We start from the raw sequence: 26,675 nt of genomic DNA, 5'->3' as shown, positions 1-26,675 counted from the left end.
TGTGGGATGCTGACCCCGGTGCACTCAGAGGCTGCAGGGGAAGTAGGGGCTTCTGCCCGGGCCTGTGGGTCCAAGGGCAGGGCTGTTTTTATTACAACGTGGGGTCTTCTTGCGGGGCCTATTAAACCAGGCAAGTCTCAGCTCTCCTCTGGCTCTGCCTAGCGGGAGGTTCCCATGCTTGTAAAAGGCTCTTAATAACTTTCTCCCGCCTTTCATGTTGTGGGGAGACCTGTGCCGGCCCCATAAAAGGGGAAAGCGCCCACGGTTCCCAGAGGAGAGCCCACCCTTCAGTCTCGGCGTCCGGGGCCCAGCATGGCGAGCCGCCCGTACCGCGTCAGCTCCGGCTATGGCCCCAGGAACTTCAGCTCCAGCTCTGCTGTGGTGCCCAAGCCCGGTGCCCACAGCTGTGCCAGCGCCATGGCCTACCGCGGGGGCAGTCCCGGGGGGCCCGGCTACCGGCGCCTGGGGGGCTTTGGCAGTCGGAGCCTCTGCGCCTTGGGGTCCCCCCGGATCGCGGCGAGCGGCGGGTGGCCCCTCCGCACGGGGGGCAGCTTTGGCTACCGGGCAGGGGGTCTGTGCGGGCCGACCTTCCCCGGCTTCACCACCGTGACCGTCAACGAGAGCCTCCTGGCACCCCTCAACCTGGAGATCGACCCCAAGGCGCAGTGCGTGAAGCAGGAGGAGAAGGAGCAGATCAAGAGCCTCAACAACAAGTTCGCCGCCTTCATCGACAAGGTGGGTGTAGGGGTGCTGTTACCCGGGGCGGGGGCTCCGGCAGGGCCGCGGGAGGACGCACGCCCAGGGCTGGGCTGTGTTCCGATTCTCCGTCTCAGCCCGGCTACGGATTAGCAGGAGCCTCGGTGCTCAGGCAGCCGGGGTCTCCGCTTTCAAATGCTGCTGCTGGAATCCACCCAGAAATGCCAGGAAACTCACCCGTTGCTGAGTTTCGCTCTGGGCCTCGAGTGAGTGGTGGGGTACACACGGGCAACGGAGTGTGGAGACTGATGGGCCACAATTGTGCCCTTCTGATTGTGGGTATTTTTTTTTTGAGGGGAGGGGCACAGCACCCTACATGCAGGGTTTATGCCTATCAGGAATCACTCCGGGCAGTGCTCAGGGGACCATTTGGGGTGCCAGGGGATCGACCCCGGCCAGCCATATGCCTACCTGCTGTACTGTCACCCCAGTCCCAAGAAAAACTACTTTTTCAGAGTGAATGGCATGCAAGTCCATGCCTGTAAACGGCTTCTGGGAGCTGGGGGGCGTGGGAGGGGCTTTGCTCTCAGATACGCCTGGCCACCGGGAGTGGACGTGTCTGCTGTGAAGAAGCGACACTTCTGGCAGCCCAAACTATGACCCCCTTCCCCAGTGTTGGCTAGGTTATGAGTTGCTCCAAGGTGTGTGTGTGTGTGTGTGTGTGTGTGTGTGTGTGTGTGCGCGCGCACGCGTGTGCGGCGAATGCATATTTTGGAGGGAGTGCAGGGGAGTGCCCCCTTGCCTGTGTGCCCTGCAGGGTGTGGCATTTGCCAGGAAGGGCACCTTTTCCTAGTTTACTCAAACGTCTGTGAGGGCCCTGAGCACGCAGACTCCAAGGGCGTCTTGCGTGTGGCTTTTGGGCACCTCCCAAGGATGTCGCTCTGCCTCTGAATTGGTCAGTCCTAGAGGATGCTGAGGTCCGGGCATGCAAGGTGCCTCGGTGGGGTGCACAGCTGCAAAGGAGGCAGGTCCCAGTTCTGCTCCCGACCTAGACTGGGGGAGAAACTGAAGCGGGTGCCTTTGGATAGTCAGGGTTTGGGCTCCTTATCTCAGGTTCTGGGCGTCCAGAGCTGCTTTCTCTCAGGTGTGTCGTCCTGGGAGAGGAGCTCTCCCCGTGGCAGGAGGGCAGGTCAGGCGGTCAGGCCCAGATTTCCCAGTTTCTGGTGTGTCAGTGTCACGGAAATCTAAGACCTTGCCTGAAATCATTTTCATCATTCTATGCCAGCAACGCGTTTGATTTTTGTGAAACTGCCGCAGAGACATGCCCGGGGGCCAGGGGCCAATTGCTGGTGTAATGTCACTGTCTCAGTTTACGGGGGACTCAGAGAGGAGCAGGGCCGGGTCCAAGGCAAGGGGGGGTCAGCGAGTTTCAGCGCCACCTTCCCAGCTGTCTGCACCCCTGCTGTCAGAGTGAGGGTCAGTCATTGTGGGCGTGGTTTTAAATCACCCATAAAAATGCCCATTAGCTTAGCAGCTGAAAACCATACAAATTTGGGCGGGAGAGATAGGTCAAGGGCTGGAACATGCCGGCAGCTTGGGTGTGATTCCTGGAACCACTCGCTCCCTTCAGCACTGCCGGGAGTGACCCTCAGACACCCTCCCTAGAGCCCTGCCAGGTCTGGCCTGAGAGCCCAAATCAAGCAAAAAAAGCAACAGTACAAATTCGATATTGCAGACATGAGGCTGAAGGCCTGGGGTCAGCAGGGCTGCATCTCTTTTGGGAGGTTCTGGGGGGATCTGTTTCCCGGGACGTACTGGACCTGGGCAGAACTGAGTTCCCTGAGACTGCAGGGCTGAGGGCCTGGGGCCCTGGCTGGCTCCTGGGGCCGGTAATTCTGAGCTCCTGGAGGCCCCTTCAGGCCCCTTTCCCCTCGTCGTCAAAGCCAGTGAGAGTGGCCAAATGGTGCTCCAGGCCGCTCCTCTGCTCCGCCGCCAAGTTTCTTTCTCACTCTTCTGCCCTCTGCGTCCCCTGTCTGAGTACCAGGTCCACCTGGATAGTTGGGCACAGGCTCCTGACCTCCAGGTCCCTAATGCACGCCATGTGCAAGGACCCTTTGACCTATTTATGTGAGTTCCAGGAATTAGGGTTGTTTTATTTATTTATTATTATTATTTATTTATTTTTTATTAGTGAATCACCATGCGTTACAGTTACAAACTTGTGAACTTTCATGTTTGCATTTTGTTTATATCCCTCCACCAGTGCCCAGTCCCCTCCACCAATGTTCCCAGTATCCCTCCCACCCTCCCACCTCATCGCCCCACCCCACCCCACCACTGTGGCAGGGCATTCCCCCTTGTTCTCTCTCTCTCCTTTTGGCTGTTGTGGTTTGCAACAGAGACACTACGTGGCCATTGTGTTTGGTCCATATTCTATTTTCATTGCTCATCTCCCATCCTGTGCGGGTCCTCAAACCACACTTTACCTGGTGTTCCCTTCTCTATGCGAGCTGCCCCTTCCTCCAGCATGTGAGGCCAGCTACACAATGGAATACTATGCAGCTGTTAGAAAAGATGAAGTCATGAAATTTGCATATAAGTGGATCAACATGGAAAGTATCATGCCAAGTGAAATGAGACAGAAAGAGAGGGACAGACATAGAAAGATAGGGTTGTTTTTTTAGTTTTACCTACGTAGCCTGCAGATCAGATGTTACTGGACTCAGTGCCGGAGGGCAGGATGACAGCAAACCGGGTGCTGTTTTTGGGAGGTGGGGTGAAGGGAAGGTGCTTGGGGATGTTTGTGACCGCTCTTGCAGACCTGACCGTAGGGTTTGGGCCTGGGGGGAAGGTTACAGGCTACTGTGGGCCAAGGGCTGTCTTCAAGGGCAGGGAGCGCTCCAGGGGCCCGGGCACCTGCGGGCTCCCCCTGAGTCTCTCCCCCACCCTGGGCCCAGGTGCGCTTCCTGGAGCAGCAGAACAAGCTGCTGGAGACCAAGTGGCAGTTCTACCAGAACCAGCGCTGCTGCGAGAGCAACCTGGAGCCGCTGTTCTCGGGCTACAGGGACACGCTGCGGCGGGAGGCCGAGTGCGTGGAGGCCGACGGCGGGAGGCTGGCCTCCGAGCTCAACCACGTGCAGGAGGTGCTGGAGGGCAACAAGAAGAGGTGGGCAGGGCAGGCCGGGTGGCTGTGGAGTGGGGCTGTCCTCGGCTCTCCTGGAGGGAAGGGTGGGGAGGTCCCAGAGACGGGGAGGAAGAGATGACACCAGAGCTCCAAGCCGCAGGGCTGAGAGGGGCGCGGGGGCACCCCAGTGCGGGGAGGGGCACAGGAAGGTGCCGAAGAGGCATCTCGAGTCTGCGGTGGCTAGAGCCGCCCCGGAGGTCTGGTGAGCCCAGCTAATTCTCTGACAAACCGCAGAGAGCCCCGCTCCTTGCCCTGCAAGCGCCTGGGGCCCACGGAGACCATGACTTCAGACCCAGCCAGTGCCACATGGCTCTGCCCACCGTCACTCTGCCCCTCTCCCAGCCAGATCAGACGGTGGGGGGCGGGGAGTTCGATGTCCCCCTCTCCAAGTCTGATGGGAAGACCTGGGGATTCTGGCCCGGGAAGCTCGGACTGTTCAGGTGGCCCCAGTGATGGCTGCTTCCCCACCCAGTGGGGGTGCTTCTCGGGGCGCCCCAGAGGTCCGGCGCCCACTCTGGGGCCGGGAGGCGGTAATTACAGAGCTGGGTTTATAGCAGCCCCATTACCCTCATTAAGCAGTGTGAGAACCTGCTCTGGGAACACGCCTGCCCAGGCACAGCTGCGCCGAAGACCGGGCTCGTGGGCAGAGGCACCAGGTCAGGAGGAGGTGATGGAGCCTCCTCCCGCCCTCCATCCCCGCCCCCGCCCGGAGCCCGGAAGTCTGGGCACTGAGGGCGGGTTGCAGGATTTGGCACCCCTGGCTGTTGGGGCGCTGGAGGGAAGCCTCAAGAGGGGAGGCCCCGGGGAGGGGGGCTCTGTCTCCCACTCGGCCCGAGAGGTCGGCAGAGGCCCTGCCGAGCGCAGGAGCAGAGAGCGCGGAGGGGACTGGCCCCCGGCGTGGCCCCGACTCCAGCCACACTCACGCCCCAGGGCAGAGACTCGGCCCTTTGGTGGATGGAAACGAAGGGTCCGGAAGGGCTGGGCACACGGAGCGTCCCTGTCCCAGCCTCAGGCCTGTTCCCCCGCGCTGTCCCCTCAGGTACGAGGAAGAGGTGGGACTCAGAGCCTCAGCTGAGAACGAGTTTGTGGTGCTGAAGAAGGTGAGTGTCTCCCCGGGGACGGGCGTGGGATCAGCGCGCGAACCGGCATTTGGCCAAGTTCACGTGCAGCTGTGGTGGTCGGGGCCCTTGTTCCCAGCACTGGTGGGCTGGTGGGCTGAGCCTGGAGCAGCGTCCTGAGTTCCCGCAGGAGCCCCGATGGCGAGAGGAAGAGAGCCTCAGCACGAAGCTGTTTGGCTTTGAAGACTTGGCAACCCCCACCCCGATTTGCAGGCGCCATCTCTTTCTCTTTGGTTGTTTGTTTTGCGGGCCACACCCCGTGGTTCTTAGGAGCCATTCCTGGCTCTGTGCTCTGGGATCACTCCTGGCAGGGTTCAGGGGAGCATATGCAATGCTGGGAAGCAAATCCAGGCCAGCCACATGTAAGGCAAGCTATCTCTCTGGCCCCTGAAACCATCACTTTTATTTATATATATATATAAACATATATATATATATATGTATATTAGCTTTTTGAATCACACCAGCAGTGCACAGGGTTTACTCCTGGCTCTGCACTCAGGAATTACCCCTGGCAGTGCTGGGGGACCATATGGGATGCTGGGAATCGAACTCGGGTCGGCCGCGTGCAAGGCAAACGCCCTACCCGCTGTGCTCTTGCTCCAGCCCTATTTATTTATAAAATTTATTATTAGTGAATCACCATGAGATAAAGTTCCAGACTTATGAATTTTCATGCTTGCATTTCAGTCACACAATGATCGAGTACCCATCCCTCCACCAGTGCCCGTTTTCCATCACCAATAGTCCCAGCATCCCTCCCATCACCCCCACCCTGTCCCCTTCACCCCACCCCGCCTCTGTGGCAGGGCGTTCCCCCCTTTTGCTCCCTCTCTCCTTGTGGGTGTTGTTGCAACCATCCCTTTTAAATCTGCTTCACTCTTGGGGCCGTCACCCCAAGTTGAGGGTGCTAGTTCTCAGTTGCTAGGGATTCAGGGAGCTGAGACCCACTCTGGGTGCAGGGATTCACCCAAGCCGAGCACCAAGGAGGCCTGAGGGGGAGGGACCCCGGGGCTCTCGACAGCCACACAGCCCCACTCGCGGGGGCTAGCTGACGAGGTGGTGGCAGATTGACAGCAGGTGATGTTAGACTGGGCTTCCGCAGGTTTGCAGGACTGGGTGGCTTTCCCCACTCTGACCCCGAGCAGCCTGGCTCGTGCTTCTCTGGGGGACGATGACAGCAGGTTGGCCCTCACCTTTCACGCAGCCAACCTGGGTTTGACCCGCAGCATCCCATATGGTCCTCCCAGCACCTCCAGATTCCCGAGTGTAAAGCCAGGAGGAACCCCCAGGCACTGCCGGGTGTGACCCCAGAAACAGCAAAACAAAAAGAAACGAAACAAAACTGACTCTGCCTCTTCCTGAGTATGGGCAGGAATACAGGGGTTCCCGGTCAGCGTGGACACTCGGGGCGACCGGAAGTTCCTGGAGAGGGCGGGGGTCGGGCAGCAGGGGCGGGGACACCTGCTTCTCCCGTCATCTCTGCTGTCTCCTCAGGACATTGACTGCGCCTACCTGCGCAAGGCCGACCTGGAGGCCAACGTGGAGGCCTTGAGGGAGGAGATTGGCTTCCTGCAGTCCCTCTACGAGGAGGTGAGTCTCCACACCCGGGGACACCGAGGGAGCAATGCAGGGGGCTGTGGCCTGCACCCCTGGTCCTAGAGGCGCGTTGTTCATCCCCCCCCCACCTCTTCTTTGAGCTCCTGGGCAGCCTTTTGTGACCAGAGAAGGTTCTTTCCGGTTGAGGTTCCCTCCCATGTGGGAACTGGAGGACCCCTGCATTGGAAAGGTGGGGGACCAGGATCAGAGACCCCGAGATGGCACAGCAGGGCGCGGCGAGCTGCAGACACAGGCCCAGCTCCACAGACAGAGCTAGTGTCTCCACTCAGGGGGAAACCGGTCAGAGTCTGTCACTCTGCTGGGCTGCTCTCAGCCAAGCCCAGCTGCCAGGGCCAGCTGGTGTCTGCCAGACGCGGGGGACCCAGGCCGGGATGGATTCTGCCTTTCTCCTTGCTTTGTCCCCAGGGTCCGGACCCTGGCCTTTCTCTTACAGCTACGCTTTATGTTTTGGGAGGCCCCCACACAGACGTGTTTAGGGCTTACTCCTTGCTCTGCACTCGTGGTGGCACTTGGGGGAGCAGAGGCAGCGCTGGGGATCGAAGCCAGGTTGGTGGTGTGCCAGGCTGGCGCCCTATCCGCTGTCCTGCCACTCTGGTCCCGTCTTAAACGCGCCAGTTCTTTCTCATTTACTCGCAGCAGCGTTAGAGCTGGGTTTACGTTGAGGGGAACCCAGAGGCATTGTTGATTCCGCAGGAAATCCAGCTCCTTCAGTCTCAGATCTCGGACACGTCGGTGGTGGTCAGGATGGATAACAGCCGGGACCTCAACATGGACTCCATTGTGGCTGAGATCAAGGCACAGTATGACGACGTTGCCAGCCGCAGCCGGGCGGAAGCTGAGTCCTGGTACCAGACCAAGGTGACCCGGAGGGCTGTGTGGCCGTGGGCATGGCGCTCCCCTGGGAAGTGCTCCGTGCACTCAGCCGGGCTGTGGCCGAGGTTTAGGCATTGCAGGGAGGAGGAGGGACTGCGGGGAGGGGTGCGGCAATGCCCAGCACGCACACTGGGCATTTCACCGGCATGTGCACCCCCTCTCCCCCACCTGTAGTGCGAGGAGATGAAGACCACCGTGACCCGGCAGGGTGAGAACCTCCGAAGGACAAAGGAGGAGCTCAATGAGCTGAACCGTTTGATCCAGAGGCTGACGGTGGAGGTGGAAAACGCCAAACAGCAGGTTGGCACCTGCCCTGAGACCCTGCCCCGGGCCCTGCTCCTTGGGTCACTTTGCCTTCCTCCCGTGGCCCCCCTACACGACCATCTCTCTGAGGGGCTCCACAGACTGGAACTGAGCCCACCTCACCCTGATCCCCGGGCACTCGACCACAATATACACTTTTTTAAATTTACAATCGTGGCTCCTTCCTTCCTTCCTTCCTTCCTTCCTTCCTTCCTTCCTTCCTTCCTTCCTTCCTTCCTTCCTTCCTTCCTTCCTTCCTTCCTTCCTTCCTTCCTTCCTTCCTTCCTTCCTTCCTTCCCACCATTCCTCTGTCCGCCCTGAGCACGTAAAGACATAATTTATGCTTTTATGGCCCATTTCTCATGCATATCAAAAAAGATTAGGTAAATATATACTCGGACATACATGTTTTAATGTTCTACATTTACATGAGGGTACCGTTCCATTTCCCTCCTTCGGTCTCTGAGATCCATGCATATTGTTAGCCTTTCCCTCTTGCAGTATTTCTCAGTGTGGATTCTACTGTACCCATAAGCCAGTTTCCCATTAATTCTCCTATTGAAGAATACTTAGTTTCCAAGTCTTTGAACGAGTTGTATCATGAACATTTTATATATTCTTACATATGTCTCCAGGCTGGAGCGATAGCACAGCGGTTGGGCTTTCGCCTTTCACGTGGCCGACCCTAGTTCGATTCCTCCACCCCTCTCAGAGAGCCCGGCAAGCTACCGAGAGTATCGAGCCCACTCGGCAGAGCCTGGCAAGCTACCCGTGCATATTGGATATGCCAAAAAACAGTAACAATAAGTCTTTCAATGAGAGACGTTACTACTGCCTGCTCAAACAAATCGATGAGCAACGGGATGACAGTGACAGTGACATATGTCTCCACATGGTTTTATTTCATTTTATTTTATTTTTGCTTTTTGGGTCATACCCGGTGATGCACAGGAGCTACTCCTGGCTCTGCACTCAGGAATTACCCCCTGGCAGTACTCAGGGGACCATATGGGATGCTGGGAATCAAACCTGGGTCAGTCGCTGCAAGGCAAACGCCCTACCCGCTGTGCTATCACTCCAGCCCCTCCATGTGGTTTTACATGAGAGGTATTTTTTTCTTCCATTTTTGGTGGGCAGAGGGTTTGAATTTCACGTCTTTTGGATAAATACTGGGAAGCACCGCTGTGCTGGATCACGTGGTCGTGGGACTTTTAATATTTGAGGGTCCACTAGACTGTTCTCCATGGCAGTGCCATCTGATTGCTTTCCTACCAGCTGTGTGCGAGGTTCTGGCTCCTTCAGATTCTCGCCAACACCATTTTTGTTTCTTTGGTTTTGGGCTACACCTGGTGGTGCTCAGGGATTACTCCTGGCTCTGTGCTCAGGAGTCACTCCTGGCCATGCTTGGGGGGCCATATGCTGACCTCTGTGCCAGCACTTATTAATGGGGCGGCTCTGGGCAGGCCGTGGCTGCTCTGGATGCTCACTTTCTGCATCCACAAGTCTGTTCTGACAAGTCCAGAAGTAGCTTAACAGTCAGTTACAACAACAGCCTTGTTTTCTGTACTCCCAGCGCTGCAAGCTTGAAGGAGCCGTGGCGGAGGCGGAGCAGCAGGGCGAGGCGGCCCTCTCCGACGCCAAGTGCAAGCTGGCCGGCCTGGAGGAGGCCCTGCAGAAGGCCAAGCAGGACATGGCGTGCCTGCTCAAGGAGTACCAGGAGGTGATGAACTCCAAGCTGGGCCTGGACGTGGAGATTGCCACCTACCGAAAACTGCTGGAGGGCGAGGAGAGCCGGTGAGGACACGGCACAGGGACACCTCCCCACCCCAGGACCAGGCTAGAGCCCTCCAGGCAGGCAGCCTTCGAGCCCAGGAAGACTCAGGGCAGCGAGGGGCACAGTCACGCGTCATTTACAGAGGGAAGCAAGACCCAGGCCCACAGCTAGTTAGGGACTCAGCTAAAACAACATCAATCTCCCGCCTCGCATTCTAGGAATTTACAACCAAACCATGTACACCCCCTTTTTGCTGTGATGGTCAGGGGTAACACACTTTATTGCGGCCCTGGGGATCCCGGATGTCACAGCTGCTGGGACTGTACTTAATGGGTGTGGGGCAGGGCCGGGAACTGAACCCACAGCTCTAAGCCGGCAAGGCTGGCTCTGTCTCTGAGCTGTCTGTGGGGTCTCCACTGTTATCTCCACCTGCAGTTCCCCCCTGGCTGCCCCGCCAGCTCCTTCCACGGCAGCTGCTTTCCTCTGATGCCCGCAAAGAAGTGTCTGTGATTTACGCTTTAGGGGGTTCTACAGCTGGGCTCATTTCACAGATTCACTAAAGGCTGTTTGATTTAATGAACAGGTGAGGAATTTTGTCTTTCCCAGGCAGGCTGATTTCAGGGTGGCAGGACAGAAAGGAGTAGCTTTGGCAGGGCAGGACAGAGGCAGACAAAGAGCCTCCAGGGACTAGGGTAGTGACCCCACTGGGAAGGAGAATGGAGGAAGAAGAGCTGGGGGGAAGGACCAGGGCACTCCAGGCTGTGCTGATAGTCTGAGCCCCAAGAATAGGGCGGGGGGGGGGGAGGACTCCCTGGGCTGCAGAGGTGCAGAGGACTCCCTGGGCTGCTCCTCATGGTGGCCACTGACCTGGTCCCGTCCGAGAGAGCAGAGTGTGGAGGTTCAGGTCATGGGTGTAAGCCAGTTTTCACCGCACCCTGTCTTTGTACCTCGCTGTGCCTCAGAGGGCTCTTCTAGACACAGAACAAACCAAGCCCTCCCGTGCAAGCCATCTGCAAGGATGGAACAAGCTAGTGAAACCTGGTGAACAGGGGACGAGGAGGTTCTGAAAGGGACTATCTCTATCGGGGCAGGGAGAGGCTCGCTAGGACCCAGGGCAGCCCGAGGAATCTGACCAAGTGGTTGGCTCCATCACCAGCATCACACAGGCACTGGTCACGATGACCCTTACTCTCCATGCAGTCGCCGTCATGAGGGCTTTGGAAACTCGGTCCTGTAATGAACGAGGCACCGAGCTTGGGAAAGGCAGCTGGAAGTATTCTGTGCTTTGTAGATTGAGGCTGCTCTTAGCTTGGAGCGGGTTTGATTAGATGGTCCAAAAAAAAATGACCGTTGCAGAAAATTAGAAATCAAAGCAACCCACCCACCACCTCTTCTCTGTTGCTAGCCTGGTGGCTCACCTGGTGAGCCAGGGTGGGAACAGATTAGAATCTTCTGGAAGGGCACCGTTCCCTGGGCATGGCAGGTTCACATGGCAGCACAGTGAGCCTGAAGCCCCTCACCAGGGAAAAAGAGCACGGGGTGGTGTGGGGCGGGGGCTCAGGCAGGCAGGTGACATGCGAGAGCTTTCCTGGAGCAGCAGAGTTGAAGCTCAGGGCCCGCAGGGGGATGCAGCAAGAGGAGAGGGGACTGGCCCATCGTCACCCAGTCAGTGAGTGGCTGAGAGGGAAGATGCAGGAAGGGAGGAGGACACAGACGGGTGAGGGAAGCAGGCGCGAGGGTTGCTGGGGCACCCACGGCTGCACTGTGAACGTCTCCTCACTGGTGGTGTCAGCGGCAAACACTCCTGCCGGCTTTCCTAAGTGGGCTCGATTTTAGGGACTCTGCCTGTGGTGCTCTATTGAGCCGCCGGACAATCCTGGGGGCAGGTATTATCATTCCACTCTCTGACAAGGACGTAAGTTAGGTGGCTGGCCCAGGGTCAGCCAGTCGGTGTGTGGCACAGGCTGACACAACCGCAGGTGACTCCACATGTTGAACCCCCGCAGCCTCCAGCCACCCTCTGGCTTTACCAGGGTGTGACGCCGACCCATCAGTTATAGCCGTGCGGGAATGTGGCCCCCGAGGACAGTGCGGGCAGCTTGGGGAAGAGCATGGTTTGCCTGTGTGCTCTTGAGTCCCATCCATGCCCATTTCCCTCCAAGATGGAGTCCACCGGGATGATACACAGGCTCGTTTCCCAAAGGGAAAGATAGGCTATGGCTGCTTCCACCACTGACCCAATCAATGGCTTTACTGATGTTCCAGCGAGGGGGACGGGGAGGGCAACGCCTACCTGCCCCGTCTCTACCTCTCAGTCCGATGCAGCTCCTTGGCTGAGAAGCAAACAAGGCAGAGAGTGGCCCCTTTTGTGCTGTGATTGGTTCTCCCTGTCCTTTTGGGGTCTCTGGGAGCCGTACCCACACTGTGCTGCAGGTTGCCCTCCCGGCCACCCATCTCTGCTCCCCTCCTTCTGGCTGGGAGGGGAACTGACTTGCCACAGAGCAGAGGAGCAAGGCTCTCACCATACTCCTTCTCCTCTCCTTGCAGGTTGTGTGAAGGTGTGGGCTCGGTCAACATCTGTAAGTTGTCTGTGTGTGTGTGTCAGGGCTGGGTAGGCATGGTTCTGTGGCTTACATCTAGCAGGTGATGGACCCTCTGGCCAGGGGACAGTGAGTAAGGGAGATAGGAGTTGAGGTCTCCGGGATGTGGGCATATGGATGGCCCTGTATGGATGCATCTGGAACATCCATGAAGCCTCAGCTAACAGCTGTGGAAATTGAAGCTCCCTTAATTGGTTAGACAGAAATAGTCTAAAACATTCAGTTACACAGAGAATGGTCCTTAAGTAATAAAGCCCTTATCGTATCTAGTGATATAACAATAAAAGCCTCTAGATGTGAATTCTGTAGGAATCCTGCAGGCATCTCTTACATTTTTATGTTGAATTGCACACAGATAGTCCCAAGAGAGGTCTCAGTTGATTCCCCCTCCCTCTCCAGAAACCACATTTCTAGGGGCTGGAGTGACAGCACAGCGGGTAGGGCATTTGCCTGCATGCAGCCGACCTGAGTTCAAATCCCAGTGTCCCGAGCACCGCCATGGGTAATCCTGAGTGCAGAGCCAGGAGTAACCCCTGAGCATCACCGGGTGTGACCCAAAAAGCAAAAAACAAACAAACAAAAAACCAAACCACATTTCTAGATGATTCCTCCACTGTGAGTGGAGGTCGTAGAAACACCGGTCCAGTGTTAGGTAGCTCCAGTTGGTCTACGCGTCCACTTTGTTAACCCTATTTGTTCAGGAAGCAAATGGCAGTGGGTTTCAGTGTGAAGTTTCAAAAGATTCGTGTCTCTGAGGTGGGTTGGGGGCGGGGAAGAGAATGCACCGTTTCAAAGAAAACTCTGGGCTGTGCCCTGTCTGGGGTGGAAGAATTCTGACCCGGTGTCTCCTTACAGGTGTGAGTCGCTCCCAAGGCGGTGTGGTCTGCGGGGATCTCGGTCCCACCCTGCAGCGTGGCCTGGAGAGTGTGGTCATCAGCAATGGTGCCCTCTGCGCCCCCTCTGTGGTGGGCGTCTGCTCCAGTGCCAGATCTGTGCGCTTTGCATAGGGGGGGGCAAGAGGAAGGAAACTAGGCAGGCGGGGGGGGGGGACATCTCTCAGTGACTGCCCCTCCCAGGGACCCCCTGCCTGCCCCCTGGCGTTGTGCTTGCTCTCAGAGTGCGCCTCTGGGTCCGACATTGCTGACAGCCCTGCCCTGGGGGACTGGAAAGGGCCGCAAGGACCTTTTGATATAAACTCTTCCATTGTCATTTCTCGCCCAGCTTGCTTCTGGCTAGCAGAAGGAGCTTCTGGGAAGGACTCCCTGGGACGTCTGCGTGCGGGGCCTTTGTGCTCTGTCCCTGGATCTGTGCGTGTTCTCACACCACAGAGGGGAAGGTGGGGATGTGGGGGCGGGGCTCCCCAGAGACCCTGCCGGGTTGTGTGTTCCCACGTTCCCCCATAACTCTTCAGACGTGGAGATGTTGGGACAGGGTGTTGCTGGGGTTCTTGGTGGTGGTGGCCGAGGGAGGGACTGTACTGCTGTGCCGATTAAACGATTAAACGTTGATGGCCGAGGATTATGTGCCTGCCATGTCTGTGTTTGCCTCTTCTGCTCTTTCTGCAGCCTACTCCAAGACCCGGTGACTTCAATTCTCCAAGTAGGTCGGGTGCCCCTGGCCCTCCTCGCCCCCGTCTGCCTAAACACCAGGATTTCTGTGCATCATTGTTAGCTCTGCTCATCCTGGGATCCATCCAGATGGATTGGATGGAAAAACCTAGGGTTAAGCTAGAAAGTCGGATTGAAACAAGCTCCTGTAGGAACCAGGCAGAGAACCACTAGTTTCCATGGCAGAATGAAGAGAGCCATGTAACCCGAGTGCAGGTGTGAATTTCCTTCTCATTTTTCTTGGGACCAGACAAATCCTCCAAAAGTTTTGGACAGGTCTTACCATGACAGTTAACATGGACCTAGTGTATCGGACCTCAAATTAAAATTCAGGCCTCTGGCTGGAGGTCATTGCCCCCTAAGAGCCTGGTGGGGGACTTGTCCCTGGCTTATTCCTGAACCGATGGACCCCAACGTGTCCCACACAGAGGAATCTCGTCAGCGCCCCTTATAATTATTATTTTTTGCTTTTTGGGTCACACCTGGCGATGCACAGGGGTTACTATTGGCTCATACACTCAGGAATCACTCCTGGCAGTGCTCGGGGGACCATATGGGATGCTGGGAATTGAACCTGGGTTGGCCACGTGCAAGGCAAACGCCCTACCCGCTGTGCTCTCGCTCCAGCCCCATCCACACCCTTTAGACGCAGGTGTGACTTCAGATGCAGAGACCCAGAGAGGGTTTTTCTGACAGCAACTTTCTTTATTATATGATAAGAAGAACTCTACTTCTCCCATCTTATTTTATTTAGGGTTTAATAAAAGATTTCAAAGGGACTTGGCTAGGTAGCAGAACTTTTGCTTCACTTCATTTGCTTCCAAGATAGCAACCTCCAAGCTGCTCTCCGCGGCCACACAGCCTTTCTCTTCAGAAAGTGTCCCCAGGTGCACAGAGTTCCTGGGGTTCCCCACAAGGAGTGAGGCAGTTGTAAGTCTCTGCCTCTGGACCAAGAAGCTCCCGGGAGAAGGGAACATTGCGTGAGTGTATGTGTGTGTGTGTGTGTGTGTGTGTGTGTGTGTGTGTATGCACGTGTGATGAGGGAACATTGCGTGAGTGTGTGTGTGTGTATGCGCGTGTGATGAGGGGACATTGCGTGAGTGTGTGTGTGTATGCGCGTGTGATGAGGGAACATTGCGTGAGTGTGTGTGTGTATGTGCGTGTGATGAGGGAACATTGCGTGAGTGTGTGTGTGTATGTGCGTGTGACGAGGGAACATTGCGTGAGTGTGTGTGTGTATGCGCGTGTGACGAGGGAACATTGCGTGAGTGTGTGTGTATGCGCGTGTGATGAGGGAACATTGCGTGAGTGTGTGTGTGTATGTGCGTGTGATGAGGGAACATTGCGTGAGTGTGTGTGTGTGTATGCGCGTGTGATGAGGGAACATTGCGTGAGTGTGTGTGTGTGTATGCGCGTGTGATGAGGGAACATTGCGTGAGTGTGTGTGTGTGTATGCGCGTGTGATGAGGGAACATTGCGTGAGTGTGTGTGTGTGTGTGTGTGTGTGTGTGTGTGTGAGAGATGATGTTGGGGATCATACCCAGTGTCACGCATATGATAGTCATGTGCGCCGTCACTGAGCACACATATTCCTGCCCCCCACCCCCATTACTGAACAAAGCAGAAATGTGCAGGGGTGTCAGGCACAAAGGTGCCTACGAGGGTTGGAGTAGCCCCCCCCTCGCCCCCGGACAGAGGGACACTTAAGGAAGGCGCCGCCTTGCTTTAATTCTCTTCCTGCAGTGAATTAAACAGTGATACAGCTGACGCCCTTTGCCCCCGCCCCGCTGCCCTCCTCCCCGTGAGACCACTTGGCTCCGTGGTCAGTGTCCACTGCTCCTGTTCTATTTCTGTTTGTTCTGAAAACGAGGGTGCTGATGTGACGGCCTCTCATGGCCCACCTGGGGAAGTGACACAGCCCTGGTCTTTTCTCTCCGGACTTATTTGGCTTCCTATGGTCCACTTGAGGCCCTCCCAGTTGGCTGCAAATGCCGAAATCCCATTTTTTTTTTCTTCTTGTTTTGGATCACACCTGACGATGCTCAGGGGTTCCTCCTGGCTCTGCACTCAGGAACTACTCCTGGCTCTGCACTCAGGAACTACTCCTGGCGATGCTCGGGGGACCATACGGGATGCTGGGAGTCGAACCCGGACAAACGCCCTCCCTGCTGTCCTATGGCTCCATCCCCCCGTCTTTTCTTTCATGATGAGCAGCACCCCTGGGTCTCTAGCCCTGCTCCAGTGTGCCATGACGTGCGCAGTCACGCCTTCCTGTCTGTGATCCTGCAGGGTGGCCGTGGCCGGGGGCTGGTCCCTGATGCTGTCCCCGACTGTTCCAAGGGGGCAGCCCGGGCCTTCCTTGACAAGGTGGTTGATCTGTGTTTCTCCCTGTGCTTAGTGTGGACTGCGGCTGGAACCCAGGGCTTCACACGTGAAGGCTAGCACATGCCTCTGGGCTCTGTCTCTGGTCCTGACACAAGGTCCCAAGGATGGGAGCAGGGAAGAGTTTGAGATCTGGGGGCTGGGTACTGGGGAGGCTGCTGCAAAGCAGAGGGGCTGGAGACTTGGTAGGGACGAGCCTGTGAGCACCGTGGAGAAGAGAGAAGACCCCCAGTCTCACATCCATCGAGGCTTGAAAGGAAAGTGCTCTCAAGCACTCTGGGGGGCTGTGCCTGGGGTGAATACGGAGATAAGAGTTCACTATGGACTGAATCCCTCCAAGGGAGGTCTGAGTTTGACTTGTGACCTTTCAAAGGAAAAGGACGCTTCAGAAAATTCTGAATGGACCCACTTTACGGCTCGGGTTTTTTATTCTTCTGACTTCCTCTAGCTATCTCACTGTCACTGCCACTGTCATCCCGTGGCTCATAGATTTGCTTGAGCGGGCAGCAGTAACGTCTCCATTGTGAGACTTGTTGTTACTGTTTTTGGCATATCGAATACACCATGGGTAGCTTGCCAGGCTCTGCTGTGCGGGTGGGATACTCTCGGTAGCTGGCCGGGCTCTCCGAGAGGGGCGGAGGAATCGAACCTGGATCGGCCGTGTGCAAGGCTCTCTCATGACATAAAAATATTCTAATGCAATATGAAGCCTTAGGAGGACACCCTTCGCTGGGCTGGAGAGATAGCACTGTAGGTAAGGCGCTTGCCTTGCACATGTCCAACCCAGACTCTATCCCTAGCCAGGAGTGATCCCTGAGCACAGACGCAGGAGTAAGCCCTGAGCATTGCAGGGTGTGGCCCCCAAACGAAGAAATGATTGCCCCCTTTGCTCTCTGCAGGGAATAGCTCCTTTAGCAGGAAGGGCTGGGGGCCCCCAGAGCCCTTTGACCCAGAGAATGGGCCTGGAGCATTGCCCACAGCTGCAGGGTGTAAGTTGGGGGGCCTCCTGCTATGAGCCAGCCCCCCCACCCCGTCCTTAGCCTGGTCTGGGCACACAATTGTGGGAACTCATTACAGAGAATTGCGTTTCCACTCTGACATCTGACCTGTCCGGGTGTGGAGCCCTGGCTGGGCAGAGAGGGGTGTGGCCTTGGAGTTCAGCTCTGTAACAGACCAGGAAGCCCGCACGGCGACCCCTGGTGGTCATCCCTAGCTACAGCCCCCCCGCACCCCCCTCAAGCTGCAGGAGGCCCCCCACTGACACCCAAAGCCCGGGGCCCTTTCTTGAACCGATCAGAAGGCTCAGCTGACTCCTCTGACTGCTCAGGCCTGGCGCTGTGGGGTTTGCTGCCTCCCTCAGAGATCCCCCCGCTGGCCTGCAGTGGACATGTTCGGGGGGGGTGTTCACTTCTCCCCCAGGGCCGTCAAGGGGCTGGTGGGGGCACATCTGCCGGGAACCGTGGCAGCCAACGTGTTCTCCCGCCGGAGAGACGGGGGTGAGAGAGGGCAGAGACGGCTGAATCCCTCTTCCGTTGCAGCCCGGGGTGCCCCTCCTTCAGGCCGTATATGTCTGTGAGACCCCTCCTGGGAGTGGGGTGTATATGGGGGTTGGGGGTTAGAGTTCTGAGGAGCTGCTTCTTGCTCTCAACTCAAGGCACTTCCAGCCCGATCCAGGCTTCTAAAACCCCGTCCCACATCGCTGGCACACAGTCACCAAGAACCAGTGCTCATTGGGACAGTGCTCATTGGGGCTGAGGCATGGGGTGCCAGGGGCGGGTTGTGGCAGGAGTGTGCTGGGGGGCGGGAAGGGGGAAGGGAGATTCGAGGGGAGCATGGAGCCAGGGGATAGGGACACAGGCAGGGAACAGGCCTCTGGGACGTCCTGGGCACACCTGTGCAGAGGGTGGGCTTATCCCTGTGCCCGGGGGTCTTGTGCCGGGTGGGGAATGGGGAGGGTGGAGGAGCAGCTGGGCAGGGGAGCTCCCGGGAGCCTCCTTGGAGTCAGGTATGCACACGCCTGCTGAGCACGGATTTGAGCCGGGTGGGAGGGCTGAGTGCAGCCAGGCCAGGGTTCTGGCTCAGGGGGGAGTGGGGGAAGATCAGGGCAGGCCCCAGGGCACTGGGGCGGGGGCGAGGGGGGGTATCGAGGATTCAACAGTGACAATGAAGCTGAAGGGGAATTGACGAGGAGGATAGACCCCACCCATGCTTCCAGCCGGCCAACTCCAGAGGGCAGGAGCTGCCAAGGGGCAGCTGAGTCTGGGCAACGGCATAGCCATGGAGAGCATTGGGGTGCCCATGTGATGGTGGCCTTGGTCACCTGGGAATCTCCCCCAATGTCCTCTCATGTGCTCGAGGTGGTCTCACCCTTGCTTCACAAAGTAACATGCTTGGGAATCTGCCTCTGTCCTCTCCTGCCAGCTGCCCACGAACGCCCCATTCTCTCTGCGAGAATCCACAAGAAGGGGGCCCTCGACTTTGTTGGGGGGGCCCGTCTCTGGGGGCAGGAGGCTGCTGGTTCCGACAGCATCATCAGATGGAGCGCCCCCCCCCCCTTCTCAGAGCTGCGTGGGGGTAAGGCTGTGGGGGCTGCAGGGCTGGGAGGGGCGGGTAGGAGCGTGGACGTGTGGCTCACAGCGCAGGGCCCGGCATTGCAGCAGCAGCGTTTATTAAAACAGGTTGAGATAGCCCAGAAGGCAAGGCGCCCACAGATAGCCCGGGTGGGGCCGAGCCGGGAAGCAGACGGACCTCCTCTGCCCACACACCCCTCCCGCACTGGCAGAGGCCCGTGGGGAGCCACCAGGGAGTTTTCTTTGAAATGTATAAAGGTGCATCAAGAGCAAGACCTGTCCCAAATCAAAGGACCCCGCCCCCCACCCCTGGCATCAGGGGCCTCTCAACTGGGAGGCCCCTGGAGGAGTTTGGTTGGAACAAGCTAACCCATAGGAAGGAAGTCAGTCAGAGAAACAAGCAAAACTCACACAAAATACCCCCGGCCGCGTTTCCTGGAGGGAAACTTTGGTCTAGGAGAGGGGAGCCGCCGGGGAGGAGGGGCAAGTAGGGGGTCTTTGGATCTCAGGGGCGGGGGCCCGGGGCGGCAGCCTCATTTCTCGTTCCAGAGGAAGGCCAAGCCTCCCTCCTCTCTGGCCCCCCGGTGTGAGGGGCGTCCCAGAGGGCCCCGGGTGGACCGATGAGCCGCTGGTGTTCTGAAGCCGAATTGAAGGGCCGGGAACGAGGCACGGGCGGGAGGAACCAGGAAACGGTCCCCGAAACAACCCCCAGGGGGCGGCAGAGAGTGGCCGAGGGTCTGTCCCCAGAAGGGACCTGTGGAAGATTCTGGCAACAAGCGCACGTTTTCCCATTCACACACCATCCGGACGCCGACGCGGGCCTGGCCCGGGCCTACGCGAAGCGCACGGACCGGCTGCTCCCGCAGCTGAAGCTGGAACAGCGGGGCTGGCAGGGGCTGCAGGAGTCGGGCGCCATGACCGTGATGCTGCCCCCCGTGGCCATGGGGCCAGAGGCGATCTGGCGGCCAGGGGTGGTGCTGCACGTGAGGCCCCCGCACGAGACCCCGCCCCGGGAGCTGCTGACGCCTGGGGGAGAGAGAGGGCGCGAGAGTGAGCAGAGGGGACAGACCCCCAGGCCCCCTGCCCCCCGAGGGCTCTCCTGTCCCGGGCGCAGGTCACGCCGGCCAGGGGAGGAGGAGCTGGTTGGCAGCCCTGACCCTCGCCGGCAGTGAGCTTGCTTGCCCCTGTAGCTGTCCTCAGCGAGGAGCCACAGGATGGGCGCCCCCCTCCCCCGCTGGCCCCCCACTTGGGAATGTTGGGGGCAGCCTGGCCCATCAGTGAGGGGGTGTTCAGGCAGATACTTACAGACGTTCACCGAGCCCACGCCTTCACACAGCCTGTGGGGAAGAACATCCTGTTAGCACCCATTCTGGATTCCTGAGGGGGAGGGATCCCCCCTCCCCCAGAGAGAGAGGCCGTGTGGGGTCAGGGCCCACCCCCACGGGCAAGTCGGCACTCAGTGCTCACTTTCTTCCTTTCCTTTGGGGCCACACTCAGTAGCACTCAGGGATCATTCCAGGCTCTGCTCGGGCAGGGGCCACTCCTGGCAGTGCCCAGGGACTGCGTGTGGTGCCAGGGGTCAGCCGGGCGCGGCCATGTGCGAGGCAAGTGCCTTTACCCCTGTGTTATCCCTTTTACCTGTCACTTTTTTTTTTTTTTGAAGGGGATGGCGCACGCTCCATGGTGCTCAGGGCTTACTCCTGGCTCTGCGCTCAGGAATCACGCTTGGTGGTGCTCGGGGGACCCTATGGGGTGCTGGGGATCGAACTCGGGTCGACGGCGTGCAAGACACGTTCCCTGCCCGCTGTGCCATCTCATCATGTAGGAAGCTTCTCGGAGACAACAGGGCTCCGAGTCAGATAACGGGGGCCGGTTCTGGCTCTTACGCCAACGAATGTGGGGCCCTGGGGAAGCCGCGGATGCTCGAGCAGGTTTCTCTGTCTTGGGTGGAGTGCGAGGAGGCGGGGTGTGCTGGCTGAGAGACAGCGAGCACTGCGTGGACGATGCTTACTGCTGGAGCCTTACCGGTCCTGGACGTGTCAGAGACACATCACACGCAGGGACCCCTGGGCCCTGGGCTGTCTGTCCACTCCTGGGGACGAGGGTCTTGGCCTCACCTGTGCTCCTCGCCCTCCAGCAGGCGCCGGTAGGTGGCGATCTCGATGTCCAGGCCCAGCTTGGAGTTCATCACCTCCTGGTACTCCTTGAGCAGGCACGCCATGTCCTGCTTGGCCTTCTGCAGCGCCTCCTCCAGGCCGGCCAGCTTGCAGCGGGCGTCCGTGAGGGCCGCCTCGCCCTGCTGCTCTGCCTCGGCCACGGCGGCCTCCAGCTTGGCCCGCTGCAGGGAGGGGGTGGGGGGTCAGGGGGAGTGGAGCTGTCGCCCACACGCTGATGGAGCTGGGCACCCAGGGGCGGGGGGGGGGGGGCCCGAGCGCAGGGCGTCAGCTCGCTGGTCTGGGTGTGGAATGGGGGTCTCCTGGCTGGGGCTCGGGGAGGCCCAGGAGGGGGCCAGTCACCCGACTCAGCTCACTTGGAGTGCCACGTGATGTGGGAGGGCCCTGTCCTCCCTCTGGGACTGTGCTTCCTCCTGGGCACACTAGGATAGGCGCGGGCATAGCTCTACCCTGTGTGTTTGAATCCCCTGTACTCTACCTGGCACTTGGCGTTCTCAATCTCGGCCGTGAGCCTCTGGATCATGCGGTTCAGCTCGTTGATCTCCTCCTTGGTGCGGCGCAGGGTCTCCCCGTGCCTGATGACGGTGGCCTTCATCTCCTCACACTGGGGCAGAGGGACAGAGAGGCCTGAGACTCAGGACGGGGGGTGCCGCCCATCGGGACCCCCAGGTGAGAGTGCGGGCTGTGCAGTGCCCAGCTGGAGCAACAGTACATGGCAGCCCTGCCCGTCCCTGGGGGTCAGTGTCCCAGGCAGGAGCAGCCGGTGCCCGTCTGTGCTTCAGGGAGCCTGTGTGGGAGCAGGGCCAGTGCCTCTCACCTTGGTGCGGTACCAGCTCTCGGCCTCAGCCCGGCTGCGGCTGGCAACGTCGTCGTACTGGGCCTTGATCTCGGCCACGACACAGTCCATGTTCAGGTCCCGGCTGTTGTCCATCTTGACGATGACCGAGGTGTCTGAGATGTGGGCGTGGAGGACGCGGATCTCCTGCAGGGGGCATCACACACGCATGGGGCATCTCATGGCTCCTGCTGTGCCTGAGCCCGTCACAGCTGGGAGGGTCCTCGGCACCCCCTCCCCGGCCTAACAGTGAGAGAACAGCTGCCGCGTGTAGGAAGGGCCCTCACAGCTGCCTGTTGTGCGCTGGGGCGGAAGCCAGGCTGGTGGCCAGGATTCGAATTCCGACCCTTCTTGAGCTGGGGCCCCACCTGTTCCACCGCCCTGGACCCCACACACGTGTCAGTGCATGTGTGCCCCAGGGCCCCTGCTGCAGGCCCCATTTCCCCGGCCATGTGCATTCGAATCCCGCTCTCCCTGGCCCACGTTGGCTCGGCCGCGCCCGCACCTCGTCATAGAGGCGCTTGAGGAAGCTGGACTCCTCCACCAGGGCCTCCACGTTGGCCTCCAGGTCCGATTTCCGCAGGTAGGCGCAGTCCACGTCCTGGGGGGGAAGACGTGGCAGCACTGTGAGCGTGGGGGGTTGTGCTGTGCATTCGGTGCGTCCCGCTGTGCTGTACAGTACGTGGCTGCGTGTGTGTGTGTGTGTGTGTGTGTGTGTGTGCGTGCAGTGCGTGCTACCTGTCATGTACTATGTTGGGTATCGTGCATGTGTGTATTATGCATGCTGGTGGTGTGAATCTTGTTTGCACGTGTTATACATTGTGCATGTTGTATTTGCATGTGCCATGGGTTGTGTGTGTGTGTGTGCTGTGTGCGTAGGTGTACTGCATGTTGCATTGTATGTGCTAAATCTGTGTGTCATGTGTGTTTGCATTGTGAAAGCCATGGGCATCGTGCTGCGTGTATATCACATGTGTGGTGTGTGTGTTACCATGCGGCATGGTGTCTGTTGCATGCATCATGTGTGTTGCAGTGTGTATGTGTATGGCGTGCATTGTATGTGTCCTGTGTGAGTTGCATGTGAGTGGGGGGCGTGTAGGAGGTGGCCATGTGGCCCTCACCTTCTTCAGAACCACGAACTCGTTCTCCGCCGTGGCCCTCAGAGCCACCTCCTCCTCGTACCTGGGGGGAGATGCCGTGCTGAGGGCTGTCCCGGAAGGTCTCCCCGGATCCAGCGCTACCCCCCGCCCCCGCGACCATCGCGCGTCAGTCCACGCCTGGTCTGCCGGCTCCACTCCCTCTGGCGTCACTGCAGCAGCTCCCCTGCCTGGGATGGGGTCAGGGTCGGCCCCGACTCCTGCTGAAGCTTCTGTGTGCCCTGGACCCCCAGAGAGCAGGGGCCAGGGGCGCAGAGCTGCGGGCGGGCACCTGCCGAGCCCTCGGTCTCCCACCCGCATTCCCCGCACCCACCTGTCCCGGAACGGAGGTGGGGTCAGAGAGTCTGAAGGGGGCCCCCGCCCGGCCCAGGGACCCAGGGCTTCGGTCTCCCCCACGGCAGGCAGGACTCAGGAAGCTGCCTTCTGTGCCCACGGGGGAGCCCCCCTTTACCTGCGAGCCCCCGCCCCACACTCACTTCTTCTTGTAGCCCTCCAGCACCTCCTGCACGTGGTTGAGCTCGGAGGCCAGCCTCCCGCTGTCGGCCTCCACGCACTCGGCCTCCCGCCGCAGCGTCTCGATGTAGCCTGAGAACAGCGGCTCCAGGTTGCTCTCGCAGCAGCGCTGGTTCTGGTAGAACTGCCACTTGGTCTCCAGCAGCTTGTTCTGCTGCTCCAGGAAGCGCACCTGTGGGGGAGGCGGGGGTCGAGACTCAGGGGGGCCCGGCTGCCTCCCGCCAGATCTCTCGGGAATAGCCCAGGGCTGGGCTCCGGGCATGAGTGCCCCTCGGCAGGAAGTGGTGGGTGTGGGGGGCCCTGGCTTGAAGCCAAGGGCCTGCCTGGTGGGGGTACCGGTTCTGTCCCTCACGCAGGGAGGAGCGAGGACCTGGCTTTGGACCTGCCTTCCCATCTACAGTGGAGATGATCGTGTCAGCCTTGGGGTGGGAGGGGGAGCAGGTCCACACAGGGGAGGGACCTAGAGCAGTCGCTGATGTGTCCTGTAGGCGTCCATCCAACTGCAAGAGAACTCCAATGGCCCGTCGCTGTTCTTAATTTACTCACTTATGCAGCACAATGAATATTTACCATGTGGTTGCCAGGCACTGCGAGAAACCATAGGCATGAGTGCATGCACACACATACATGTACACACACATACACAGGCACACACATACATATACACACATGCACACACATACATATGCATATACATGCAGACATGCAGACACTCATTCACATACATCTACACAAAAGCATACACATACACATACTTACACATGCACATACATGCGATACACACATACAGACTTACAGACACAAACTCATACATATGCACACACATACATACACACATATGCATGCACATATACTCATAGCCCCCCCCAACACACACACCCTGAGTCTAAGCCTGTCAATTTCATTCAATTATCATTGCTCTTAGGGAAGGTAGATTTCACCCCCCAGGGCAGTTGGGGAAACTGAGGCCCCAAGGTGTACAATAACCATCTTGTCAGTGAGATGGCTCGAGCCCTGGCCCTGAGGCCCCGTCAGCAGCTACTGTCGAGGCGGCTCACGCAGACCCTCTCGGCTTCTGTCTGTTACTCAGAGCATGGAGAAAAGAATTCCGACGTCAGTGAGAGATTTTGAGCATTATGATTACCTGTGTGTGTGTGTGTGTGTGTGTGTGTGTGTGTGTGTGTGTGAGAGAGAGAGAGAGAGAGAGAGAGAGGGGGGGTGGAGAGGGGGAGGGAGTTATAGAGAGCGGATGGGGGTGGGGAGACTAGGATAGTTACCCCATGGTCACCTGATTCTGACTGAGAGCCCGGTGGTTTGTGCTGTGTGGAGCAAGGCAGGTGGCCCGCAGGGTCCCGCGTGCTCTGCAGGCCCACCCTTTGTCAGCCTGACGCCTCCCCTGCTCCCCCCCAGCTGCTCAGCCGTGAGTGGTCACCAAGCTTCCTCAGGGCCTTGGAAAGAACAGCTGACCTCCAGTGAGCACTTGGCAGGTGCCACCCTTGCTGTGCCTGAACCCCTTCACCCGACAACAAGCACCGGAGACCAACAACACGCCTGGGGCCTCTCCACACAGCCGAGGGGCAGAGAAGGAGCAGGGCTGGAGGGCCCGGGCCGTGTCCAGCCACCTCTTGGGCCCCCTGGGACCATGAGCAGCTCCTGCCTTTGCCGCTTCCCACCCTGCCTCCACCCGGTGGCCAGTCCAGTTTTTGTTATTTTTCCAGCCGGAAAGCCCTTACGTTGCTGTGTCGTCTTGTCTCTGAATCCACCTTAAGTCACAGGCTCCATTCCTGGACGGTGGCTAGAGACTCACACACTTGGCTGGAGTTAAAGAGGACCACAAGGTTTTCTCCCTGGAGCCGCCTAGGACGTCTCTCCATCTGCTATCTCAGACCTGGCTGCTGTTCTAACTCCCCTCCAGCCTGCGTCCTGCGCATGGGTGGGGTGCAGGAAGGGTTCGATCAGGGCCACCCACCTTGTCGATGAAGGCAGCGAACTTGCTGTTGAGGCACTTGATCTGCTCCTTCTCCTCATGCTTCACGCACTGGGCGTTGGGGTCGATCTCCAGGTTGAGGGGCGTGAGGAGGCTCTCATTGACAGACACGGTGGTGATGCAGGGCGGGCTGGGCCCGCACACCCCCCCGGAGCGGTATCCGAAGCTGCGGCCACAGGAGCCGGCGCGGAAGCCCCCCATGGCCATGCGGGGCCCGCAGGAGCCCAGGTTGGAGAGGCTGCGGCTGCCGAAGCCCCCGGTGATGCCCCGGTAGCAGGACACGCCTCGGTAGGGCGCCGCGGAGATGCAGCAGCGGTTGCCGGTCTTGGGAGCCACGGCCGAGCAGGAGCTGAAGGTCCTGGTGACCCCACATCCCGGGCTGATCCTGTAGGAGCGGCACGACATGATCTGAGCGGAGGCAGAGGGCACGGGCGTCTGTAAGGCGGTCGGGCGCGCTTGGAGAATGGTCTCGTCCCTGGCCCTCGCTGGCCCTTTTATTCGCGGGGAGAGCTGGGGTAGGCTGCATAAAAGGAGTGAAAAGCCATTTTATGTCGTTTATTGGCTTGGGGAATGTGCCAGCAACTCCCCAGCGACTCGCCTTCAAGGTGAGCTCAGCGGCGGCTCCCGGCCTCCGTAAAAGTATTGAAGATGTTATTAGGGACACTGTGCGTTTGCACTTTTCATCTTCAAAGCTCGTTTACGTACATTAAGCAATTAATTTTCTCGCAGTCTCGCTGGGAGAAGGCCGCAACCCACACCCGAGTCGGAGCTGAGCAGCCCCACAGTCTGGGCGGCTGTGTTGGGGCTACAGGAGGAACCACCGTGCCCGGGACAGGGCTGGCTCCCAGGCTGGGCGCATCCGTGAGGGTGCCCGCTCTGACCCCAGGCTCCAAGGTGCAAGGTCGCCCGCCCGTCCGCCCGCCCGCCCCCCACCCAGCCTTTCATCAGCCACCAGTGCGGTGGGCCCCACGCCGGAACCAGAGTGGTGCCCGAAAGGGCGCTCGGTTCTCCTGGGCTGCAGTGACCAGAACCGGATCCCTCAGAACCATCTGGACCTCAGCCTACAAGCCATTCCAGCCTTCATTCCTCTGTCAGCGAAACTGCAAACCGCCTGACTCCTTGTGGCCTCAGTAATGGGCATTTGTGGGTAATGGGGAGCTGCTTTGGCCACTTTCCCTGTTTGGCACAGAACCGGGAGGACGCCAGGACTGGCCCCTGGCCGGGACATGCTGCAGGCTCAGAAGGGGCCCCGAAGACCCTGCCCTGGGCCAGCTGTCCTGCG

The 26,675-nt window shown here is 59.0% G+C and overlaps 2 protein-coding genes across 2 annotated transcripts; one reads left to right on the top strand and one right to left on the bottom strand.

Annotated features, from left to right (window-relative positions):
* Positions 1–312: 312 nt before the first annotated feature.
* LOC101541751 (keratin, type II cuticular Hb5-like) lies at positions 313–13,175 on the top strand. Its single transcript, XM_004601825.2, has 9 exons — positions 313–735; positions 3,654–3,862; positions 4,920–4,980; positions 6,496–6,591; positions 7,312–7,476; positions 7,666–7,791; positions 9,368–9,588; positions 12,116–12,147; positions 13,024–13,175. The coding sequence occupies exons 1-9, from the start codon at positions 313–315 to the stop codon at positions 13,173–13,175; spliced, it is 1,485 nt and encodes a 494-aa protein (XP_004601882.2).
* A 6,384-nt stretch (positions 13,176–19,559) lies between these two features.
* On the bottom strand, positions 19,560–25,798 carry KRT85 (keratin 85). Its single transcript, XM_004601497.2, has 9 exons — positions 25,376–25,798; positions 23,370–23,578; positions 22,858–22,918; positions 22,242–22,337; positions 21,719–21,883; positions 21,380–21,505; positions 20,845–21,065; positions 20,033–20,064; positions 19,560–19,753 (listed from the first exon to the last, which is right to left on the bottom strand). Exons 1-9 carry the CDS (start codon positions 25,796–25,798, stop codon positions 19,560–19,562), a joined length of 1,527 nt encoding a protein of 508 aa, XP_004601554.2.
* Positions 25,799–26,675: the final 877 nt, after the last annotated feature.

This window comes from Sorex araneus, chromosome 2 (genome assembly GCF_027595985.1).
Source record: "Sorex araneus isolate mSorAra2 chromosome 2, mSorAra2.pri, whole genome shotgun sequence".
NCBI lineage: Eukaryota > Metazoa > Chordata > Mammalia > Eulipotyphla > Soricidae > Sorex > Sorex araneus.
Note: the sequence above shows the minus strand (reverse complement) of the source record. Positions and strands in the feature narration are given on the sequence as shown.